General features: G+C 37.6%; 1 protein-coding gene across 1 annotated transcript; it reads left to right on the top strand.

Moving 5' to 3' along the window:
• DNAL1 (dynein axonemal light chain 1) lies at positions 1–20,080 on the top strand. The gene is made up of 6 exons (XM_084239632.1): positions 1–50; positions 2,692–2,747; positions 7,217–7,272; positions 16,549–16,675; positions 18,290–18,430; positions 19,823–20,080. Exons 1-6 carry the CDS (start codon positions 16–18, stop codon positions 19,861–19,863), a joined length of 456 nt encoding a protein of 151 aa, XP_084095758.1. The 5' UTR covers positions 1–15; the 3' UTR covers positions 19,864–20,080.

Here is a 20,080-nt window from a genome sequence, read left to right on the forward strand (position 1 = left end):
CCTCCTATAGAGAAGATGGATGCATCCTTGTCCACACTTGCTAATTGCGAGTAAGTTCTCTTGTTTTTCCTCATCCTTCTAGTATTGCTATTAAGTTTCCCTTCCTTTCTAATTACACAGACTAGAAAAAATACATTTTTATATGTGATCTTTATTTCTTTTTTTGTTTGCTTAATATTATTCTCCCTTGGGTAAGGCCAAACATCAAAGATTATTGATTTATAGGATTATTACAGAAGAATTTGAACAATATAATATTTTTTATAGTACAGTTTTTATAATATACCTGGAAAATAGAAATTTCCTGGATTCTTAGGAAAAGCAAAATAACACAATAAAACTATTACTTTATCATAAAATCTACTTTTTTTTTTTTTTGTGGGACCCTCGCCGGTGGCCGGGGATCGAACTGGTGCTGCAGAGGCTGCGGGCAGCCTCGCAACCCAGCGCTCAACCACTGCGCCACCAGGGGAGGCCCAAAATCTACTTCTTTCTCTAATAAAATTATCTACCAAAGTCAGTACTATACTTTAAATTAGAGGCCTGAGAGATACTGCTTTAAAAGAACTTTTCAAGTTATAAAAATGTATTGTAAAACACCTAGAAAAAAACCACAATCAACCAAAATTGAACCACCTTTTAAGAATCTGTGCTAACATTTTGATGTAATGCCTTCTAATTTATTTTCTAATTATGATTAAGGCACACTCTTTTATCCTATTTTCCCATGCCTTTAAGTATTAGATTTATATTAATTTATTTTAACTTAATTTCTGAATATTCTACACACTTTTAGCAGGAATCTGTGACTACTTTGAAACAATTATATTATGATACCTTGTGTGCTGTAAGGCTGCAGTGTTTCTTGAATGTTTGAGAATCAGAGTTCTTCCTCATTTCTTCATCCTGAGTTTTCTAGTGTGGTCCTCTGACTATATACATAAGAATCTCCTCATGCAGGAGTTAAGCCCTACCCCAAATTTAGAGAAAAAGAATATCTACTGATGAAACCTAGGAATCTGTATTTACACTTGGATGACTGTTGGACCCATATTTGTGAACTTGTCTCTTAGGTTAATATCTGTCTTTGGAACTAAAGGGAAAAGCAAACATGGTTTGTTATTTTATGCAACTTCTTGTTGTGGTAAGAGCACAGTGTATTACATAAACATCCATCTTAAATGTTTTCTTGGCTTCAAAAGCATGATTTCAAAAAAGCTTAATTTCACATCGGTCAAATATCTTTTTATCATAAGGTCATCTCAAAGATAAACATTTGAGAAGCTTTTGTACCCAGTACCAAGGTACCAAAGTACCTTGAAATGGCTTAGAAAGAGTCACGCTGTCCATATTTTTGTTGATTGTCTCTTTGGGAAGATCATCTAAACAAGAACTAAACAATTATTCCCCACCCATATTTCCAGAGTAAGGCACTCCATTTTTCACTGGTGATTCTTGGAAGAGGGGCATGACAAGAAAATATGTGGATTTGACTAGTAATTTATGTTGTATAGTTATGCTTTTGCTGTTTCAAGCAAAAAAATGAATAATTTTCTCTCCAGATCAAATCAGAGAGGTAAGATCACATGTTCTGCAGTCAAATTTTTTGGGTTTTAAATTCAGCTAGGCCAGTTTCTTCTGGCTGTATAGTATTAGGCAAATTGCTTAACATCTTTGTGCCTCAATTTCCTCATTTGCAAATAAGGATTATAATAATGTTTATTTCACATGATTGCTGTGATATTTAAAATAGTTAATGTATGTAAAGTACATAGAAGTGTACTGGGACACACATTAATTGTTGATAAAATTAGCTTTTATTATATTTTTGCATGAAATTTATATGTATTCGCATGACTAATAAAAATATTAAACAATTTGTTAAAAAAAGAAGACTAAGAATCGTTAATTATGTTACCATAAACATTTGGTTTTTATACAATTAAAATATATATAGAAAAATTCTAGATAAATATATACCAACTATTAAAAGGAGTTCTCTCTGGGGGGATATGTGGGATTGTTAGGGTACATATGACTTCTTAAAATGAGAAATATGTATTTCTGAATGATTTAGCACTTTCATGAAAAATGATTTAACATTTTCATGAGAAAATGAAATCTCCACATATGCATGTATATGTGGATCTGATTTTTTACAAAAAAGGGGTTGATATAAAGAATATTGTTCTGTTAGATGTTTTTTTGACACTGCATATTGTGAACATCTTCCCAAATCAGTATTTCTAACCCAGTCTTATTTGTTTTAGTGACAGCATAGTATTTCATTATCTATTCCTGAGTTGATGGACATTTATGGATTTTTCTGTTTTTATGATAATATAATGAATTATCTAGTTCTTTTGTTTTTGACATTTGTATTAGTATTTCCATAGGATCTATTCCTGGAAATGGAAGAATAGGTCAAAGAATATATGCACGAAAAATTTTAATAATACCAATTTGCCTTCACAATGGTTATTTTGAATTTTCTACCATGAGTGTGAAATTGTAATAAGATTTAAAAAAATATGAAGACTTCAAAATGAAAGAATACATTCCATGTCTGAGAAGGATTCAGTGTGAAAAAGATATATAACTTAAATAATCTCTTGGTACTTGAAGAATAATTTCTGATATCCCATTTAAAATTGTTCATAGTAATTCAAATTTTTCTATGTTTTTTTAAAGGAAACTTTCACTGTCTACAAACTGCATTGAAAAAATTGCCAACCTGAATGGTTTAAGTAAGTGATCCACAGTAACATATGGTTCTTAAATTTTCTAGTTACTGGAATAATAATTCCAGGGATATTATATAATTCCAGATGCTGACACCTGTTTTAACCACAGTATTTGGTAGACAGAGAAAATATATAAGCCATGCACCTTAGGTTTGATTAGCCAAAGAAAGTTAGAGTTAACATGAGACCTGAACATTTTAAAGACATTTTGAAATTAGAATTAGATGAGATAGAATTAGAATGAGTTAAGTAGAAAATCAGATATTTTATTTTATATCCGAATGTCTTGTGTGTGTTTCAGTTTGTTATACTTAAATTTTAATTCTTTTTTTTTTTTATAGAGGCATGTTTTATTTATTTATTTATTTATTTGTTTGTTTGTTTGTTTGTTTGTTCTGTTTACACATGCACTGGGTACAGTCAGAAGCGCGGGAGGGTGAGAGAATTCACCAGAGCCAGAGCGGGGAGCAGAGCAGGCAGAAGGACCGAAGTACACTGCTGAGGGGAGCAGCGGGCGGCAGGAGAGGTCTGCGCACCATGTGGGACCCTCCTCTGGTGGCCGGGGAGCAGCCGGGGATCGAACCGGCACCGCAGAGGCCGCGGGCAGCTTCGCAACCCAGCGCTCAACCGCTACGCCACCGGGGAGGCCCTTAAATTTTAATTCTTTACCATCCCTGTTTTTCCTGTACTCCTTATCTTTGTTAATGACATCGCCACCCTCCTAGTTGCCAAGGTCTCTGACTCCTTGGGCTAGTTTCCCATGGCTGCTGAAATTTGGTAGCTTAACACAACAGAAATGTATTCTTCCACAGTTCTGGAGACTCAAAGTCTGAAATCAGTTTTACTGGGCCAAAACTGAAGTTCTGACAGAATTGTACTTCCTCTAGAAGGGAGAATTTGTTTCCTGCCTCTTCCAGATTCTGATAGCTAACATGTTCCCTGGCATTGGTCCCATCTGTGCCTCTCGCTCATACTGGCTTCTGTTTTGTCTGTGTAAAATCTTTCTCTGCCTCCCTCTTGTGAGGATACAAGTGATTGCATTTAGAGAACTCCTGGGAAATCAAAGATATTTTCCCCATCTCAAGATCCCTAACTTAATCACATCTGCAAAGTACTTTTTTTTCCATATAAAGTAACATTCCCATGTTCCAGGGATTAGGACGTAGGTTATTTATTTATTTAATTTCTGTGAACCATTAGTTAGTCTACCATTTTCATCCTTCACTTCCTTCAAACTCTGCATCCAAGCTTGTCACTAAGTCTTGTTTACTCTTTGGAAGAACTCTCAAATAATTTGTTGCTTCTTCATTTCTAGAGGCTGCCGCTTTAATTTAGAGCCTGATCATGTCCTGCTTAGATCATGTTTGTAAAATATTTTTGACCATTTTCCACAGTAAGAAATGTATTTAAATTTATGGCTTAGTACATGGCAAACACATATGAAATATACACATATGAACTGAAATAAAGTTTGCAGAACAGTTGCCTTGATAGCATAAGTTCCTGTATAAATTTTTTTCAATTTTACTTCTGCTTTTTATTTTATTTTTTTAAAGATTTATTTATTTATTTATTTATACAAGCACTGGGTACAGTCAGAAGCGCGGGAGGGTGAGAGAATTCACCAGAGCCAGAGCGGGGAGCAGAGCAGGCAGAAGGACCGAAGTACACTGCTGAGGGGGGGCAGCGGGCGGCAGGAGAGGTCTGCGTGCCATGTGGGACCCTCCTCCAGTGGCCGGGGAGCAGGCGGGGATCGAACCGGCACTGCAGAGGCTGCGGGCAGCTTCGCAACCCAGTGCTCAACCGCTGCGCCACCCGGGAGGCCCACTTCTGCTTTTTAAATGCTTATCACAGCCAAGTTGATTTCATATGACCCACAAACACAGTTTGAAAAACACTGTCTTCATGACTTTTGTGACAGCCTCCTGATTCCTTTTGTCTCCTATCTTTCTGCTCTTCAGTTGACCTTCAGCACTGATACCAAAGTTTTCTTTCTGAAAATATTATTCTCATCATCATTCTTTCATATCAGAGACCTCTAATGGCTCTCCTTGCCTGATAAAGACCAAATAGCATAATGTTACATTCGGTGTATTCAGAGTCTTCTAAAAGCCTATGCCTCTCTGTTCACACTGAAGAACTTCATTGTTTTTTGTGATTTTGTGCCGTTAATGCAGTGTTTTTCCCTGAGAACAGCTCCTTTTTCTAAAAGGAAAATCTATAAGAGACAAGGAATAAGAATTATTATTTTAAAATATCTCTCCCTCTAAAGATTCTAATCACCTTTTTTTTTTAAATAAATTTTATTTTTATATTTCTGATCTCCTTTGGGAAAACTTACTAACGTCTACCTTAGATTATAATAAAAAATTACCTATTTAATGTACTTATTGTGATGAATGAATTAGCATACATAAACTGTTTAGAATAGTGCCTGGTGCATGTAAATGCTCAAGAAATATTAGTATTTATTATAGTTAGTGAGGAATATGTTCTGTCTCTTCAGATAATGAGTTATTTGAGGGCAAGTATTACATTTTATTAATCCTTTTATTTTCTATTTCAAATCTCCATTCCCCTAGTACCTAACTCATTCAGTATTTATATAGTGCTAGACATGAAGCTTTTATTTACAAGAGCCATGCATAAGATAACTCAATCTTTTCCAATTTTTTACTGACTCATTAAGCAATTTCTAACATTTCATTTTTAAAAAATATTTATTTATGCATACAAGAACTGGGGTACAGCCCAGAGGTATGGGAGTGGGGTGGGTAGGGGTAGCCGGTGAGAGGATTCACCAGAGATAGAGTGGGGAGCAGAATAGGCAGACTGACTGAAATACACTGCTGAGGGGAGCAGTGGGCAAGACAGGAGAGGTCTGCTGCACCATGTGGGTCACCTCCCTGGGTGGGGCTCCAGCTCATGCTGCAGAGGCTGAGGATAGCTTCACAGTGTTGTGCTTATTAACCCCTTGCACCACCAGGGAAGCCCTTCTTAACATTTCATTTTATCCTCTACCTCATTGTCTTTTTCTGTAATTGAAATAATTTGCGTAAATGAAACTACATTGATAATATTATCATGACAGATAACATGCAATTGTTTTCATAAAATTATGGCTATGGCAGTAGTGAAAATGGATAATCTTGTATATCGTCATGCAATTTTTTTTTCATGCAATGGTTTTTAACTAATATTTATTCATTTCTTTTTATTTCTTTGGATTTTTTAAATTCATTTTTTACATCATTGTTCTTTTTTTTTTTAAAGATTTATTTATTTATTTATATAAGCACTGGGTACAGTCAGAAGCACGGGAGAGTGAGAGAATTCAACAGAGCCAGAGTGGGGAACAGAACAGGCAGACTGACAAAATACACTGCTGAGGGGAGCAGCAGGTGTGGCAGGAGAGGTCTGCGCGCCATGTGGGACCCTCGCAGGCTGGCCAGGGATCGAACAGGCACTGCAAAGGCTGCAGGCAGCTTCCCAGCCCAACGCTCAACTGCTGTGCCACTGGGGAGGCCCCATTGTTCATTTTTAAACAGTATTTGCATCCTCCACCCCGAATCAGGTGTAGACCCCATAGAATTTCCTTCACCAATGCACCCGTGCACCATCACCACAGTCCCCTGTACTCCTCCCTCCCCCTCTCTCCTCCTCCCCTGCAGGATGTCTTTGATTTATAATTGTTTTTGTTTTGTTGTGTTTTGTAGTGTCATTATTTTTTTACACTGATATTTAATTACACTTCTAATCCTTTATGGAGTGAGGTGAAATATACATAAATATATTTTTGTTTTCTGGTATAAGTTCTATTTTATAAGAGATTTGAAATATATAAGCTCCCAAATTTAAAATTAAAGTATTTTTTGCCCTTATTTTACTCCTGTAATATTTTTACTAGCCAGAAATTTAAAATGATGCATCCTAAATAACTAGCCATTTTAAAATTGAATACTGGTGTGAGGTGAAATTATAGTTGTAGTGTTTACCTTAGATGATAGGTCAGTGTTATTTCTTAGTTGATTACTACTTTTTATTAATGCAGTCTGCCATGCTTTTTATTTATTTTTTTTAAAGATTTATTTATTTATGCATACAAGAGCTGGGGTACAGGTCAGAGGTGTGGAGGGGGGGAATGAGAGGATTCACCAGAGACAGAATGGGGAATAGAAGAGGCAGATTGACCGAAGTACATTGCTGAGGGGAGCAGCTGGTGAGTCAGGAGAGGTCTGCTGTGCCATGTGGGTTGCTCCCTGGCCAGCCGGGGGATCGAACTTGTGCTGCAGAGGCTGCGTACAGCTTCATAGGTTGCATCTTAACCCTTTGTGCCACCAGGGAGGCCCTGCCATGCTCATTATATAAAGATATTTATTATATAAAGTTTATTAAAGCTTTGCTATACAGATTTTCAAAAATTGTGAACTTTGATTCTCATAAACAAAAAATTGCTTTTTTTTCCATTACAGAAAACTTGAGGATACTGTCTTTAGGAAGAAACAACATAAAGAACTTAAATGGCCTGGTAGGTTGTTATTTATTACTTTAAAAAGTAGAACTTTTTTTCTCTTATATAGATAATACTAGTTTGTAGCAGAAACTTTACAAAATAGAAAAGCAACTATATAAAGTACCTGTAAGCCTGTGAAATTTTAAATACTGCTAACATTTTGAATGACATCTTTCTTGCCTTTTTTCCTATTCTTCAGTGGATATCTAGAGAATGAAATCATACTGTACATTTTATTTTGCATCTCTCTAATTTTTTACTTAATGTGTAAGGATTATTTTCCATGTCATTCATTCATTCATTCAACAAATTCATTCAGTGTATTTCCTGAATTCCTGTTTTAAGCCAGGCACTGTTCCAGGTACTAGAAATACAGCAGTATGTAAAACAAAACCCTGTTCTCATAGAATTTACATCATAATGAAGTGAGACAGACTAGAAATAATTGTATAATTTATCAGGTAATGATGAATGCAATGAAGAAAAAGGAGGCATGCAAGAACATAGATTGACAGGATGTCCTCTCTGGAAGTGAACATGTAGGCTCTATAGAGCCAAGGAAAGGACAAGTGCTCCAGGCCGAGGTGAACAGCAAGTGCAAATGTTCTGAAACTGAAGTTGCTTGGTTATGCTTGAATGAGAGCAAAAGAGTTGAATGAGAAAGGGAGCATGGTCCTCCATGAGGTCAAAGAGGGAGCAGAAACCACACACCAAATATGGCCTTCTAGGTCATAATAAAGTTTTAGATTTCTTTCCAAGTGACTTGCAAAGCCATTGGAGATTTTTGATTAGACAAAATGACTTAAATTTTTAAAATAATCTTCAACCATACCGGGTATTTTTTGATGACAATATTCTATTTTTATGTACCATATTTTATTTAAATTAGTTACTTATTATTCATGATTTATTTCCAATCTGGAATTGTAATCAATGCTGTTATGAATCTCCTTTTAGCTATATTATTGCACACATCTATGAATAATTCCTTGGATAAATTCCTTGAAATGGAATTGCTGGGTCAAAAGGTACGAATTTCTTTTAAGGCTTTTGTGACATAATATCAAGTTACCCTTTGCAAAGTTTGAACAATTTATACTACCACTAATAATGTATGAGGGTTCCCATGTTCCCCTTTCAACCTTGGGCATTTAAAAAAAATTTAGTTTTGACAATATATTTTATTTATTTATTTACTGACCATTTGAATTTCTTTACAAAGAAGTTGAGATTAAACAATTTTATAAAACCAACCAAGTTTAGGAACGATTAACTAATTTATTTTTCCTGTATCTGTTCCCAAAAAGACAATTTTTAAAAAGTACTTACTGTTAATTCATAAACATTCTAAAAAGTTTTATGACTCTGGCCACCTTCTCTCCTCCCCTAATAAGTCTGTCTTGTACTACATAAAAGCAGGTGGGATTGAAACTTCAGCGCTTCCCAACACTAACCTTTGAGATGAGACAGCTTTTTAAAATGGCCAGACCTTTCTCCCTCCCATCACCCACCCTTGCTTCATAACAGAAATAGCTGTAATACCTGAACAGGAGTCAGTGTACAGAGGTGCAATTATAGAATTATCTTGAATTCTTTGAAGGATGTTCACAGTTCTACATGTCCACTTCCCTATGTAAAATGCTTTGGAAATGTATAAAATGCTTTGAGATTCTTAAAGATTACATTCTGGAGTTAAATAGGAAAATTTTGCCCCAAAAGAATATCCAATAGATGAATGTTTGCTTTCTAGTTAGATATGGATTAGTAAAATCTTTAATCTGTAAAACAGGTTGGTATTTTTATATTTTAGAGATGACTGGTAAATTTAAAGATACTTTGCCTTCTCTCCATCACATGGTAAAAATTTCAGATACAGGGACATTATCATAATGGATAAAATATTAAATTGTAATACAAAAATTCAGAACATATTATTCTTCAGGTTAACCATTATTATGAATTATCTGTAAAGGAAGAGTTTGCAAATAAATGTGCAAGGATCAATAAGATGGATGCTTGATGTTCTTCCAGGTATTTACAGAACACCAGCTTCTCAAGTCTTGCTGTAGTATGTAATTTCTCCCATGACATGTAATATGTACCTAGGATTTATAAAATATAGGATTAAATGCATGTATGGAGGTATTATCCAGCCTAATCATTACTTGCTAATAGCGCTTCACTTTCTATAGTCTTCTATCAATGACACCCGAGAGTGGGTTTTCTTTCCAGGATGTGAGGTGTGTGTGTGTCTGTGTGGAACATATACAGGCACCAAAACATTTTATCACTCCAAAGCTTTACTACTTATGTGTGGACTAAAAAAAAAAAATAATAAATCTGAATAGCGGTACAGATGTTGGGCATCAAGTAGGTTTATAACTAACTTATTTATTCATCTAAACACACCAACCTCATATAGTATGAGTTGAATAGCTGCCTTAGTAGGTTGTAAATAAATAATGTGTAAAACATGGAGTATTAAGTTGAAGGAAAGGGGACTATTTAAAACCCCTTAAGAAAACTATTAAGGACAGTATAAGCCCACTTATATATAAGATCTGGCCTCTGTCTTCCTTTCAGATCTCATTTCATATTGTTTTTGTTCTATTGAAGTTGCTAATCTCCAGCCACTGACATTCTTTCTCTTCTTTTAACATCCCAAGTCATTCCCATCAGAGGACCTGTGTACTTGGTCATTTAACCCTGGATTTCCACATTACTGGCTCCTTCTTAACTTTACACTTAACCTCAAATGTTGTCTCCTCAAAAGCAACCCAACTAGCCTATATATAAAGCAGCTTTCTAGGCTGTAACTCTGACCACTTACATATATTTTTTTCATCTAACTTATTACTGTCTGTAATTCTTGTGTTTGTTTTCTCTTCTCTCTGTCCTGTCTCTTTGTCTCTCTTCCTGTCTCTCTCTCTCATACTTGAATCCTAATGATCATGTCAGTTTTGTTTATCAGCATCTACATTTGTGTTTGATACATGTAATAGGTACTCTATAAATATTTATTTAGTGACAATGTATTTTATTACTAGTTACAAAAGTTATTAGGTTAGATTTTTAATTCTAAGTGTAATTCATTGTAAAAAACAAATCTAACAATTCATAAATATATGAAATGTTCTATGAAAATTTTTCTTTTCCCTATCCCAACTCTAAAGGTAGCAGAAATAATACTGTTTTGTATACTTTAATTTTTTATGTGCATAAATAGGTAATCTGTGTTTGCATAGATTGTGTGTAGGTTTGTTTTATATGTTTGTACTGAAAATATACAGGCAATATTTTTTCTGCCTTTTTATTCAGTGATAATATCAGAACTGTCTATGTCAAAACATGCAGATTTAATGCATTATTTTTTAATAGCTATATAGTTCTCCATAGCACTATATAACAAGTATTTATTCCTATACTGCTGAACGTTTAGATTACCGATGGATTTTTTTTTTTAGGAAGATGACTCTATTTTGCTGTTACAAATAATGCTGCAGTATATACACAAAGAAGTTCACTGCAGCATGATACACACACACACACATAGTGTTTACATAGGCTGGACTCTAAAAAGTGAAAATGCTGTGAGGATCTTTTTATGTGTTTAAAATTATTTTTAAAGATTTATTTATTTATGCATACAGGCTAGAGGTAAGGGGTGAGTGGATTCACCAAAGACAGAACAGGCAGACTGACTGAAATACACTGTTGAAGGAGCAGCCAGCGAGCGAGACAGGAGAGGTCTGCTGCACCATGTGGGTAGCTCCCTGGCCAGCCAGGGGATGCAACTCGTGCTGCAGAGACTGCGGATTGCTTCATATGCGGTGCTTAACCCCTTGCACCACCAGGGAGTCTCTACATTTTTAAAAAAGATTTATTTACGTATACAAGAGCTGGGGTGCAGGCCAGAGGTGTGGGGGGCATGAGAGGTTCACTAGAGACGGAGTGGGGAGCAGAACAAGTGGATCTACTGAAATACACTGCTAAGGGGAGCAGCTGGCAAGACAGGAGAGGTCTGCTGTGCATGTGGGTTAGCTCCCTGGCTGGGGATTAAATCCATGTTGCAGTGGCTACAGATAGCTTCTTAGTGCTGAGACTTAACCCTTCCTACCATGAGGGAGGCCCCAATGTGTTTATTTTATTTTTTTTTTTTAAATAAGCTTTTTTTTTTTTTTTTTTTTTTTTTTTTTTTTATAGAGGCATGCTTTTATTTATTTGTTTGCTGGTTTGTTTGTTTGTTTTGTTTATACATGCACTGGGTACAGTCAGAAGCGCGGGAGGGTGAGAGAATTCACCAGAGCCAGAGCGGGGAGCAGAGCAGGCAGAAGGACCGAAGTACACTGCTGAGGGGAGCAGCGGGCGGCAGGAGAGGTCTGCACGCCATGTGGGACCCTCCTCTGGTGGCCGGGGAGCAGCCGGGGATCGAACCGGCGCCGCAGAGGCCGCGCGCAGTTTCGCAACCCAGCGCTCAACCGCTGCGCCACCGGGGAGGCCCGGCCCCAATGTGTTTAAATTTTTGATAGGTACCTTAAATTCCTCCCACAATGTTTATGCCAGTTTCCATTTCCATCAATAGTATATGGATGGTGGGCCTCCCCTGGTGGCGAAGCGGTTGAGCGCTGGGCTGCGAAGCTGCCCGCAGCCTCTGCAGCACCGGTTTGATCCCTGGCCCCCGGCGAGGGTCCCACATGGCACGCAGACCTCTCCTGACGCCCGCTGCTCCCCTTAGCAGTGTTTTTCATCAGTCTGCTTCTGTTCCCCACTCTGTCTCTGGTGAATTCTCTCACCCTCCCGCGCTTCTGACTGTACCCAGTGCTTGTATAAATGAATAAATAAAATCTTTAAAAAAAAAAAAAGTACATGGATGGAAATTATCTCATCCTCAACATTCCTGAATATTATCCATATTTTTAATATTTTCTAATATAATAGGCAAAAATGAAGCATTATATTGTTTTAATCTTTATTCTTTAATTGGTTGTGACTGAATATCTTTTTGTATATTTATTAGTTATTTATGTTTCCTCTTTTGGAAATTAACCATTTTTTACCAATTTTTTGATCGTTTTCTTACTGAATTTTAGACATTCATCAATATTCCTAGTAGTCACCCATTATTGAAAACATTATTACTATTATTGTTGCTGCAATTAACATTTATTAACTATGTATTACAGCCATTTTTTTTTAAACTCACAGATAATGACCTCGTTTTAGGATTTAAAATATCCTTATTGTAAGAAATTTTTCTTTTCAAGCAAATACTCCTTTTAATATCTGGGTTGTCTGCAATCAGGGCCCTTGGGCTGAGCCCCACAGGCAGGAGCTGGTGGCTTCCAGCAGCACCACAGAGCTCTTCTAAAATGAAGCCCCCGTGGTGGCAGCATCCCTTAGGAACTGCTGCAAAGAGGAATGCTTCAGGAGTCTGGCCACAAAGAAAATGTGGCTTGGGTAGTTATATAAAGTGCCCAAGTACAATGGACCAGGCATTCTTTTTTTTTTTTTTTAAGTACTTCTTTTCTTTCTTTTTTTTTTTTTTAAGATTTATTTATTTATTTATACAAGCACTGGGTACAGTCAGAAGCGCAGGAGGGTGAGAGAATTCACCAGAGCCAGAGAGGAGAGCAGAACAGGCAGAGTGATGAAGTACACTGCTGAGGGGAGCAGCGGGCAGCAGGAGAGGTCTGCGCGCCATGTGGGACCCTCGGCTGGCAACCGGGGAACGAACCGGCACTTCAGAGCTTCCCAGCCCAGCGCTCAACCGCTGCGCCACCGGGGAAGCCCTGGACCAGGCATTCTTAAACACTGTTGCCGAGAAAGGCAGTTTGTCAGTCTTATATTTACTTTGTCCCAACTATTCTATATCTAGGAATTTTTCATACTCACATACATGAACAAAGATGTTGGATCAAGTTCGTTTATTGCAGCATATAAAAGATTGCAAAAATCTAAGTGCCTATCAGTAGTAGATTTGATAAATAATACACATTAAGGGGAAAAAAATGGACTCACCTCTATGAGCTGAGATGGAATAATTTGCCTATGTTAAGTCATAGGCATACATATATGCATAGAAATGTTCTGTGACAGCTGTTAGCTCCAGGGAAGGGAACATTTATTTTTATACTTGTTTGTACTCTTTGATTTTTTTTGTTTTTGTTTTGTTGTACTGCCCTTTAAATCTAGAAAATTATTTCTCTCCCCCAAAGTACAAAATGTTTGTGTATCCATTTTTATAGCAGCATTATTCACAGTAGCCAAAACGTGGAAGCAACTCAAGCATCTATTGATGGGCGAATGAAAACAATAAAAACAAAAGATGAAGGAGAGAATAAGAGCAAAAGGAAAGAGAGAAGAAGAAGCAGAGGACCTGGCCAAGATAGTCAAATTAGACAATCCTGTTGAAGATTCCACATTGCAATTTAATGCAGTTTTCTGAAAATTTTTTTTTTTTTATAAAGAGGCATGTGTTTTTATTTATTTATTCGTTTGTTTTGTTTATACATGCACTGGGTACAGTCAGAAGTGCAGGAGGGTGAGAGAATTCACCAGAGCCAGAGCGGGGAGCAGAGCAGGTAGAAGGACCGAAGTACACTGCTGAGAGGAGCAGCGGGCGGCAGGAGAGGTCTGCGCACCATGTGGGACCCTCATCTGGTGGCCGGGGAGCAGCCGGGGATCGAACCGGCGCCTCAGAGGCTGCGGGCAGCTTCGCAACCCAGCGTTCAACCGCTGCGCCACCGGGGAGGCCCCAGTTTTCTGAATTATTGAGTGTGGTTTTTTTTGTTTTTGTTTTTTTTTTTTTAAAAGATTTATTTATTTATTTATACAAGCACTGGGTACAGTCAGAAGCGCGGGAGGGTGAGAGAATTCACCAGAGCCAGAGCAGGGAGCAGAACAGGCAGAAGGACCGAAGTACACTGCTGAGGGGAGCAGCGGGCGGCAGGAGAGGTCTGCGCGCCATGTGGGACCCTCCTCCGGTGGCCGGGGAGGAGCCGGGGATCGAACCGGCGCTGCAGAGGCCACGGGCAGCTTCGCAACCCAGCGCTCAACTTGAGTGTGTTTTTATTAGTCACTTATCTCTTTACTTTTTTCATATTTTCCAAATGGAATTTAAAAAATAGAAACTTTTCAGTACATTAAAACATAAATCAGCATTCTTACACCAGGCAGGAAAATAGACAAAATAGCAAGTTTACACAATCCCTGTAATAGCATGACTTTGGTCTCAGATGCTTCCTCCATTTGCCAAGAGTAATCTGCTTACCGTGGCTTATGGGGTTACACTTAACCAAGGTTGCAGCCCAAAGAGCATGTATCTCTCTGGGCAGAGGTGCAGTTGGCTCTGTTCAACAAAGCAAAGCAGTCAAACAGTGTATTGAACAAAAAAAATTGCAGTTTAATAATGTTATCAGAAAGATGTTAGCAAGTGAGAGCAGTTGTGTAAAGATTGACGCTGAAAAGTGGCTCCCTGGCTTCATTTCTTTGACTTCTTGGGCAGTGGCAAAATGTGTGGTTCGGTTCACAGACCATATTGTAGACCCATCCCTGATTGCTGAACACCAAATCTCCTCCCTTCAGATTCCAATGGGCTTTAGGGACCAGCCTGGCTATGTCCTTGGGCAGTATGACATGCCAGTACAGGAACTCCTTGTCCTTGTTCTTATCTGAATAGTAAGTTTGTTTGTACAACATGCTCGCTCTGCACGGCCAACCTCAAAACAACTCCCAGAAGCATGCCTGTATTTTGTATTTTATGTAGAAACTCTTTACTTCTAAATTATTAAAATATTCTTACAGTTTCTTGTAACACTTCTTTTTTTGAGTATTAAATTTTAAACTTTATACCGTTAGTCCATCTGAAGTTTACTTTTACATGTTGCTAGAAGCAGGTAACAAATCTAATTTTTTTCTCCAAATGGTTAGTTATTTACAGAAAAGGTCTCCTTTTCCACTGTTTGGAAATGGAAATTCCACTGTTTCTTTCTTTCTTTCTTTCTTTCTTTTTTTTTTTTTAAGATTTATTTATTTATGCATACAAGAACGGAGGGGGTACAGGCCAGAGATGCGGGGGAGGGGAGGTGGTGGTGAGAGGATTCACCAGAGACAGAGTAGGGAGCAGAACAGGCGGATCCACTGAAATACACTGCTGAGAGGAGCGGGCGAGACAGGAGAGGTCTGCTGTGCCAATTGGGTTAGCTCCCTGGCCGGTGATTGAACTCATGCTGCAGTGGCTGGTGATAGATTGCTAGCTCTGACTTTAACCCTTGCGCCACCAGGGAGACCCTCAAGTTTATATTTTTTAAAGAAGAAATAAAAACTAGATTTTGTCTTACGTCTATCAAAGAAGAAAAAGTATGTTACCATTGATCATATCTAGCACTTAAGAATCTTTTTATTATAATGGAAAGAGTTTAAAGCTGAATTTTACACATGAAAAAAGACAGGCTAAAGAATAGATAACTGGATGGATAGATGGACAGATAGGTGACAGGAGAAGGTTAGTAAAATGTTAATGGTAGAATCATCTGGTTAGTAGGCATATGAATATTTACTATGAAATTATTTTTTGATAAATGAAAGTTTTCATAATGAATATTGGGGGGAGTCTTAAAATACCTCTACAATTTAATATCATTGTGATCTTAGAAAAAACCCTTTTTTTAGAAGATTTATTTATGCATACAAGAGCTGGGGTACAGGTCAGAGGTATGGGGTGATGAGAGGATTCACCAGAGACAGAGTGGGGAACAGAACAGGCAGATTTGCTGAAATACACTGCTGAGGGCAAGACAGGAGAGGTCTGCTGCACCATGTGGGTATCTCCCTGGCCGGCCAGGGATTGAACTGCAGAGGCTGCTGATAGCTTCATAGTGCTGTGTTTAACCCCTTGCACCACCAGGGAGGCCCAGAAAAAAAACTTTAACTCTATAACAGAAATCAAATATCTGCATTGCCTGTCTTAAATGTTATAAGAATCAAATAATACAATGTATAGGGAAGAAATTTGAAAAACATACTATTCAATAAAAGTGGTAAATTAGTGCTAGTATTTTTTCCTTTTGATAATTTCAGTGCTGTTCTTAGTTCAGATCAGTTTGAAGAGGAGACAAGAATGTTCTACTTGACTTTCTTAATGAGAAAAAACTCCCACACAGCCTTTAGGTGTCCTGCCAGTGGACAGGGGGTCTCAGTTCTTTCTGAAGACCATTGCCTTTATGTATAAGGAAGGGCACAGAAGGAAAATCTTAAAAATAAGCATGTACGTTAAATTGCTTTCTTTTTCAGGAAGCAGTAGGGGACACATTAGAAGAACTGTGGATATCCTACAATTTTATTGAGAAGTTGAAAGGGATCCATGTAATGAAGAAATTGAAGATTCTCTACATGTCTAATAACCTGGTGAAAGACTGGGGTAAGCTGAGCTTGGCTCTTTGCTAACCATCTACCGCTTCCTCTTTACAGAAAATAGCCCAGCAGGGAACAAGATGCTAAATGGACACATTTCTTTTTTTTTTTTTTAAAGATTGATTTATTTATGTATACAAGAACTGGGGGTACAGGCCAGAGGTGCAGGGAGTTGAGAGGATTCACCAGAGACAGAGTGGGGAACAGAACAGGCAGACTGACTGAAACACACTGCTGAGGGGAGCAGCAGGCAAGACAGGAGAGGTCTGCTGGATAGAACTGTGCTGTAGAGGCTGCGGATTTCTTCTTGGTGCTGTGCTTAACTCGTGCCATCAGGGAGGCCCGAAATGGGCACATTTCTTTCTAAGCACAAAGAGATATAGTTATAGGAGTTCTTATATTCCAGCTAAATGCTTGCAATTTACATTTAAATATTTACTTAAAATGATTATAATTAAATAGATCCTTACCCTATTATTCATGAAAATAATTATTGTCCAAAGACTGAAAAAATCAGTTTAAATTTAAGAATTCTTGGGTAGAAAACTTACTTGACATCAATATTGCTTTACTTTTTATTGTTTCATTCATTTAGCATTTATGAAAGGCAGATTATGTGCCATGAACAATGAGCTTCTTGAGATATGTAGTTAAATAGGACAAGGTCTCTGCCCTCAAGGCGTTCATATCTTAGTGGTGAGATTAGTTCATAAGGTAATAAATATAAAGTTGTGTGGTAAATTCTGCAATAGAAGAGTAACTGAGTAGAACAGAGGCTTTAAGAATCCAAAGATGAGAGAGGTAGTGGTAATGTAGTATATACACACGTTGATTTTCAACGATGCACACCTAAAACTTATATAATGTTATAGTGCGGTGTTACTCAATTTAAAAAAAAGAATTCAGGGCCTCCCCGGTGGCGCAGCGGTTGAGCGCTGGGTTGCGAAGCTGCCCGCAGCCTCTGTGGCGCCGGTTCGATCCCCAGCTGCTCCCCGGCCACCGGAGGAGGGTCCCACATGGCGCGCAGACCTCTCCTGCCGCCCGCTGCTCCCCCAAGCAGTGTACTTCAGTCCTTCTGCCTGCTCTGCTCCCCGCTCTGGCTCTGGTGAATTCTCTCACCCTCCCGCGCTTCTGACTGTACCCAGTGCTTGTATAAATAAATTAAAAAAAAGAAAAAAAGAAAAATCAATATGAGACTTTAAAAAAATAAAAAATAAAAAATCAATAAATAAAATAATTCAAAGATGAGGGGATGGGTAGAATCAAAAGTTTAGCTTAGCATATGCTGATAGAGTGCAGCATAGAAAAGACTTGTACTGGAGATTGATTTCTTCTTATTTTTCATTCTGAATCTCTTTTCCTCTTCTTATCCTATCTTTAGACTGGCATAAAGGTAGAAAGACGTATGTCTTCTTTTCCCCTCTCTTTCCATACTATCTTCAGAGAATGACTTCATTCGATATGATTTCCCTTGCTTCCTTCAAGACCATAAACAACTAATTGTCCTGAATAGTCACAAAATGAGGGCTAATAGTCACAAACTGAGGACTGATTGGCTAATTCAATCCCCAAAATCCTAACAGTAAAACTTGCCATGGAATATATTCTTTTGTACTTGTAGCTGAATTTGTGAAACTGGCAGAACTGCCATGCCTGGAAGACCTGGTGTTTGTGGGCAACCCCTTGGAAGAGAAGCATGCTGCTGAGGGGAACTGGATCGAAGAGGCAAGCAAGAGAGTGCCCAAGCTGAAAAAACTGGATGGTGAGTGACTCGGAGCTAGCTTAGAAGTGGTGTCTAGGGGTGGAATGAAGTTTATGACACAGAATCATGAAAAGGAACAAAACTAAAAACACGATGGACTGTCTTTAATCTCCAAGGCCAGTGCTACCCACAGTAAATTTAATGGTCCAGGTAAAATACCAGGGAAGATGAGAAACTCCTAGGATGATTAGTCTGTGATAAGATCATCCCTAAACCAAAAGCTTACAGGAAAGTTTAAGTCCCAAAAGTAATTATTTCGTAGAGTAATTAAATATAAATAATAATGAATAGCCTTTTTGGAATTGGACTGGATTGTAGTTTCCCAATAGCTAAGGTAGGGGTCAGTGTCAGCAACAGCCTGGACTGACTGGGTTTAAGTTCCAGTTCTGCCACATAAAAGCTTTTGTGTTAAGTACTAATTAGTTAATTTCACCAATTTGTTGTTCTTTTGTAATCTAAAAGCTGGAAGTGATAATAGACACAGACTTCTCTGGGTCTTACTTCCTCCCGTGGTGCAATCAGGACGCCAGGCCAGTATTCCTACTGTTCTTCCTTCTCTTCTGCTGCCAGGGAGGTATTTTGCTAGTCTGCTAGTCTACAGAGAATCACTAACCCTTTCTCTAGTCATTCTACATTTTCTCAAAACTCTTATCTTCTCAGTGATCTTAGACTCTTCAAAGACAAAGGCGGTAAACCTGATGGTTTCTGCTTTCTACACTGCCCCTGAAGCAATGAAGCACAGAACTGATCAGCCTACCTGATTGAATAGGAGAAAGGAAAATATTTAGAAGAAACAAATAATTTCTAGTTACATGATGATAATCATCATCACCATCCTATGTACCAAATACTTATTTTCGTAGTTGTCATTAGGGTAAGATTGTAGGCAGATTTCATATGCCAGAGCTCAGAAGTGGTAGCCCTTCACCCAGGGAGAGCCTACAGATGTGATTTATTTTCTGTGCTTTGGTTCTTTTTTTTTTTCCAACTTACCACCAATGTTTCATGTTTAAGAGAATTAACATAAAAGTTCATATTTCCAGGAATACTGGGATAACATTATGAAAAATGAAGAATATTTCTTTGTGCTTAACATGGGCAAGGTTTTTAGTATGTGTAGGTTTTACTTTAGTTTTCACTTGCAGGCATTTTTATTTGTAATTCTGTATTTGGGGAGTTGAATATTTGTAAGTATTTATAGTCATCCATTTTGAGAATTTTCCTTAGAAACTTTTTGGGTAATCTGAAATTGAAGAGATTATTTTATGATGTTATTTTTATTGTGGCACACTTTATGGCATCTCAGAGCATCTCAGGTTAACAGGAAAATATTTTCATTTGAATTTTAACTCTGTTGCAAATGATCAGAAATTATTTTATTTTTCATTTTAGGCACTCCAGTAATTAAGGAAGAGGAGGAGGAAGATAACTAATGCCACATTTTCCACTTTGTGTTAACTTATTTAAATGTCATACGAACAATAGATAAGTTTTATAAAATTGTCTATTTTAAAAATTCTGTGTGGGGCAAAGGGTTTTTAAGATAAACAAATCTCTCATGCCTATCTTTCTTTCTTAACCTATTCAGTGGTCCTCACCAAAAATGATAACACCAACTTTGCATATTTTAGACCTTTTTAGAAATTACGG

Source organism: Talpa europaea (genome assembly GCF_964194135.1).
Source record: "Talpa europaea genome assembly, chromosome: 8".
NCBI lineage: Eukaryota > Metazoa > Chordata > Mammalia > Eulipotyphla > Talpidae > Talpa > Talpa europaea.

Bases quoted from the DNA above. Each gene is read 5' to 3' on its own strand.
- DNAL1 (XM_084239632.1), top strand. From the start codon at position 16: ATGGATGCATCCTTGTCCACACTTGCTAATTGCGA. The intron at 51-2,691 runs GTAAGTTCTCTT...GTTTTTTTAAAG, and splicing joins TCCACACTTGCTAATTGCGA to GAAACTTTCACTGTCTACAA. The intron at 16,676-18,289 runs GTAAGCTGAGCT...TTGTACTTGTAG, and splicing joins TAACCTGGTGAAAGACTGGG to CTGAATTTGTGAAACTGGCA.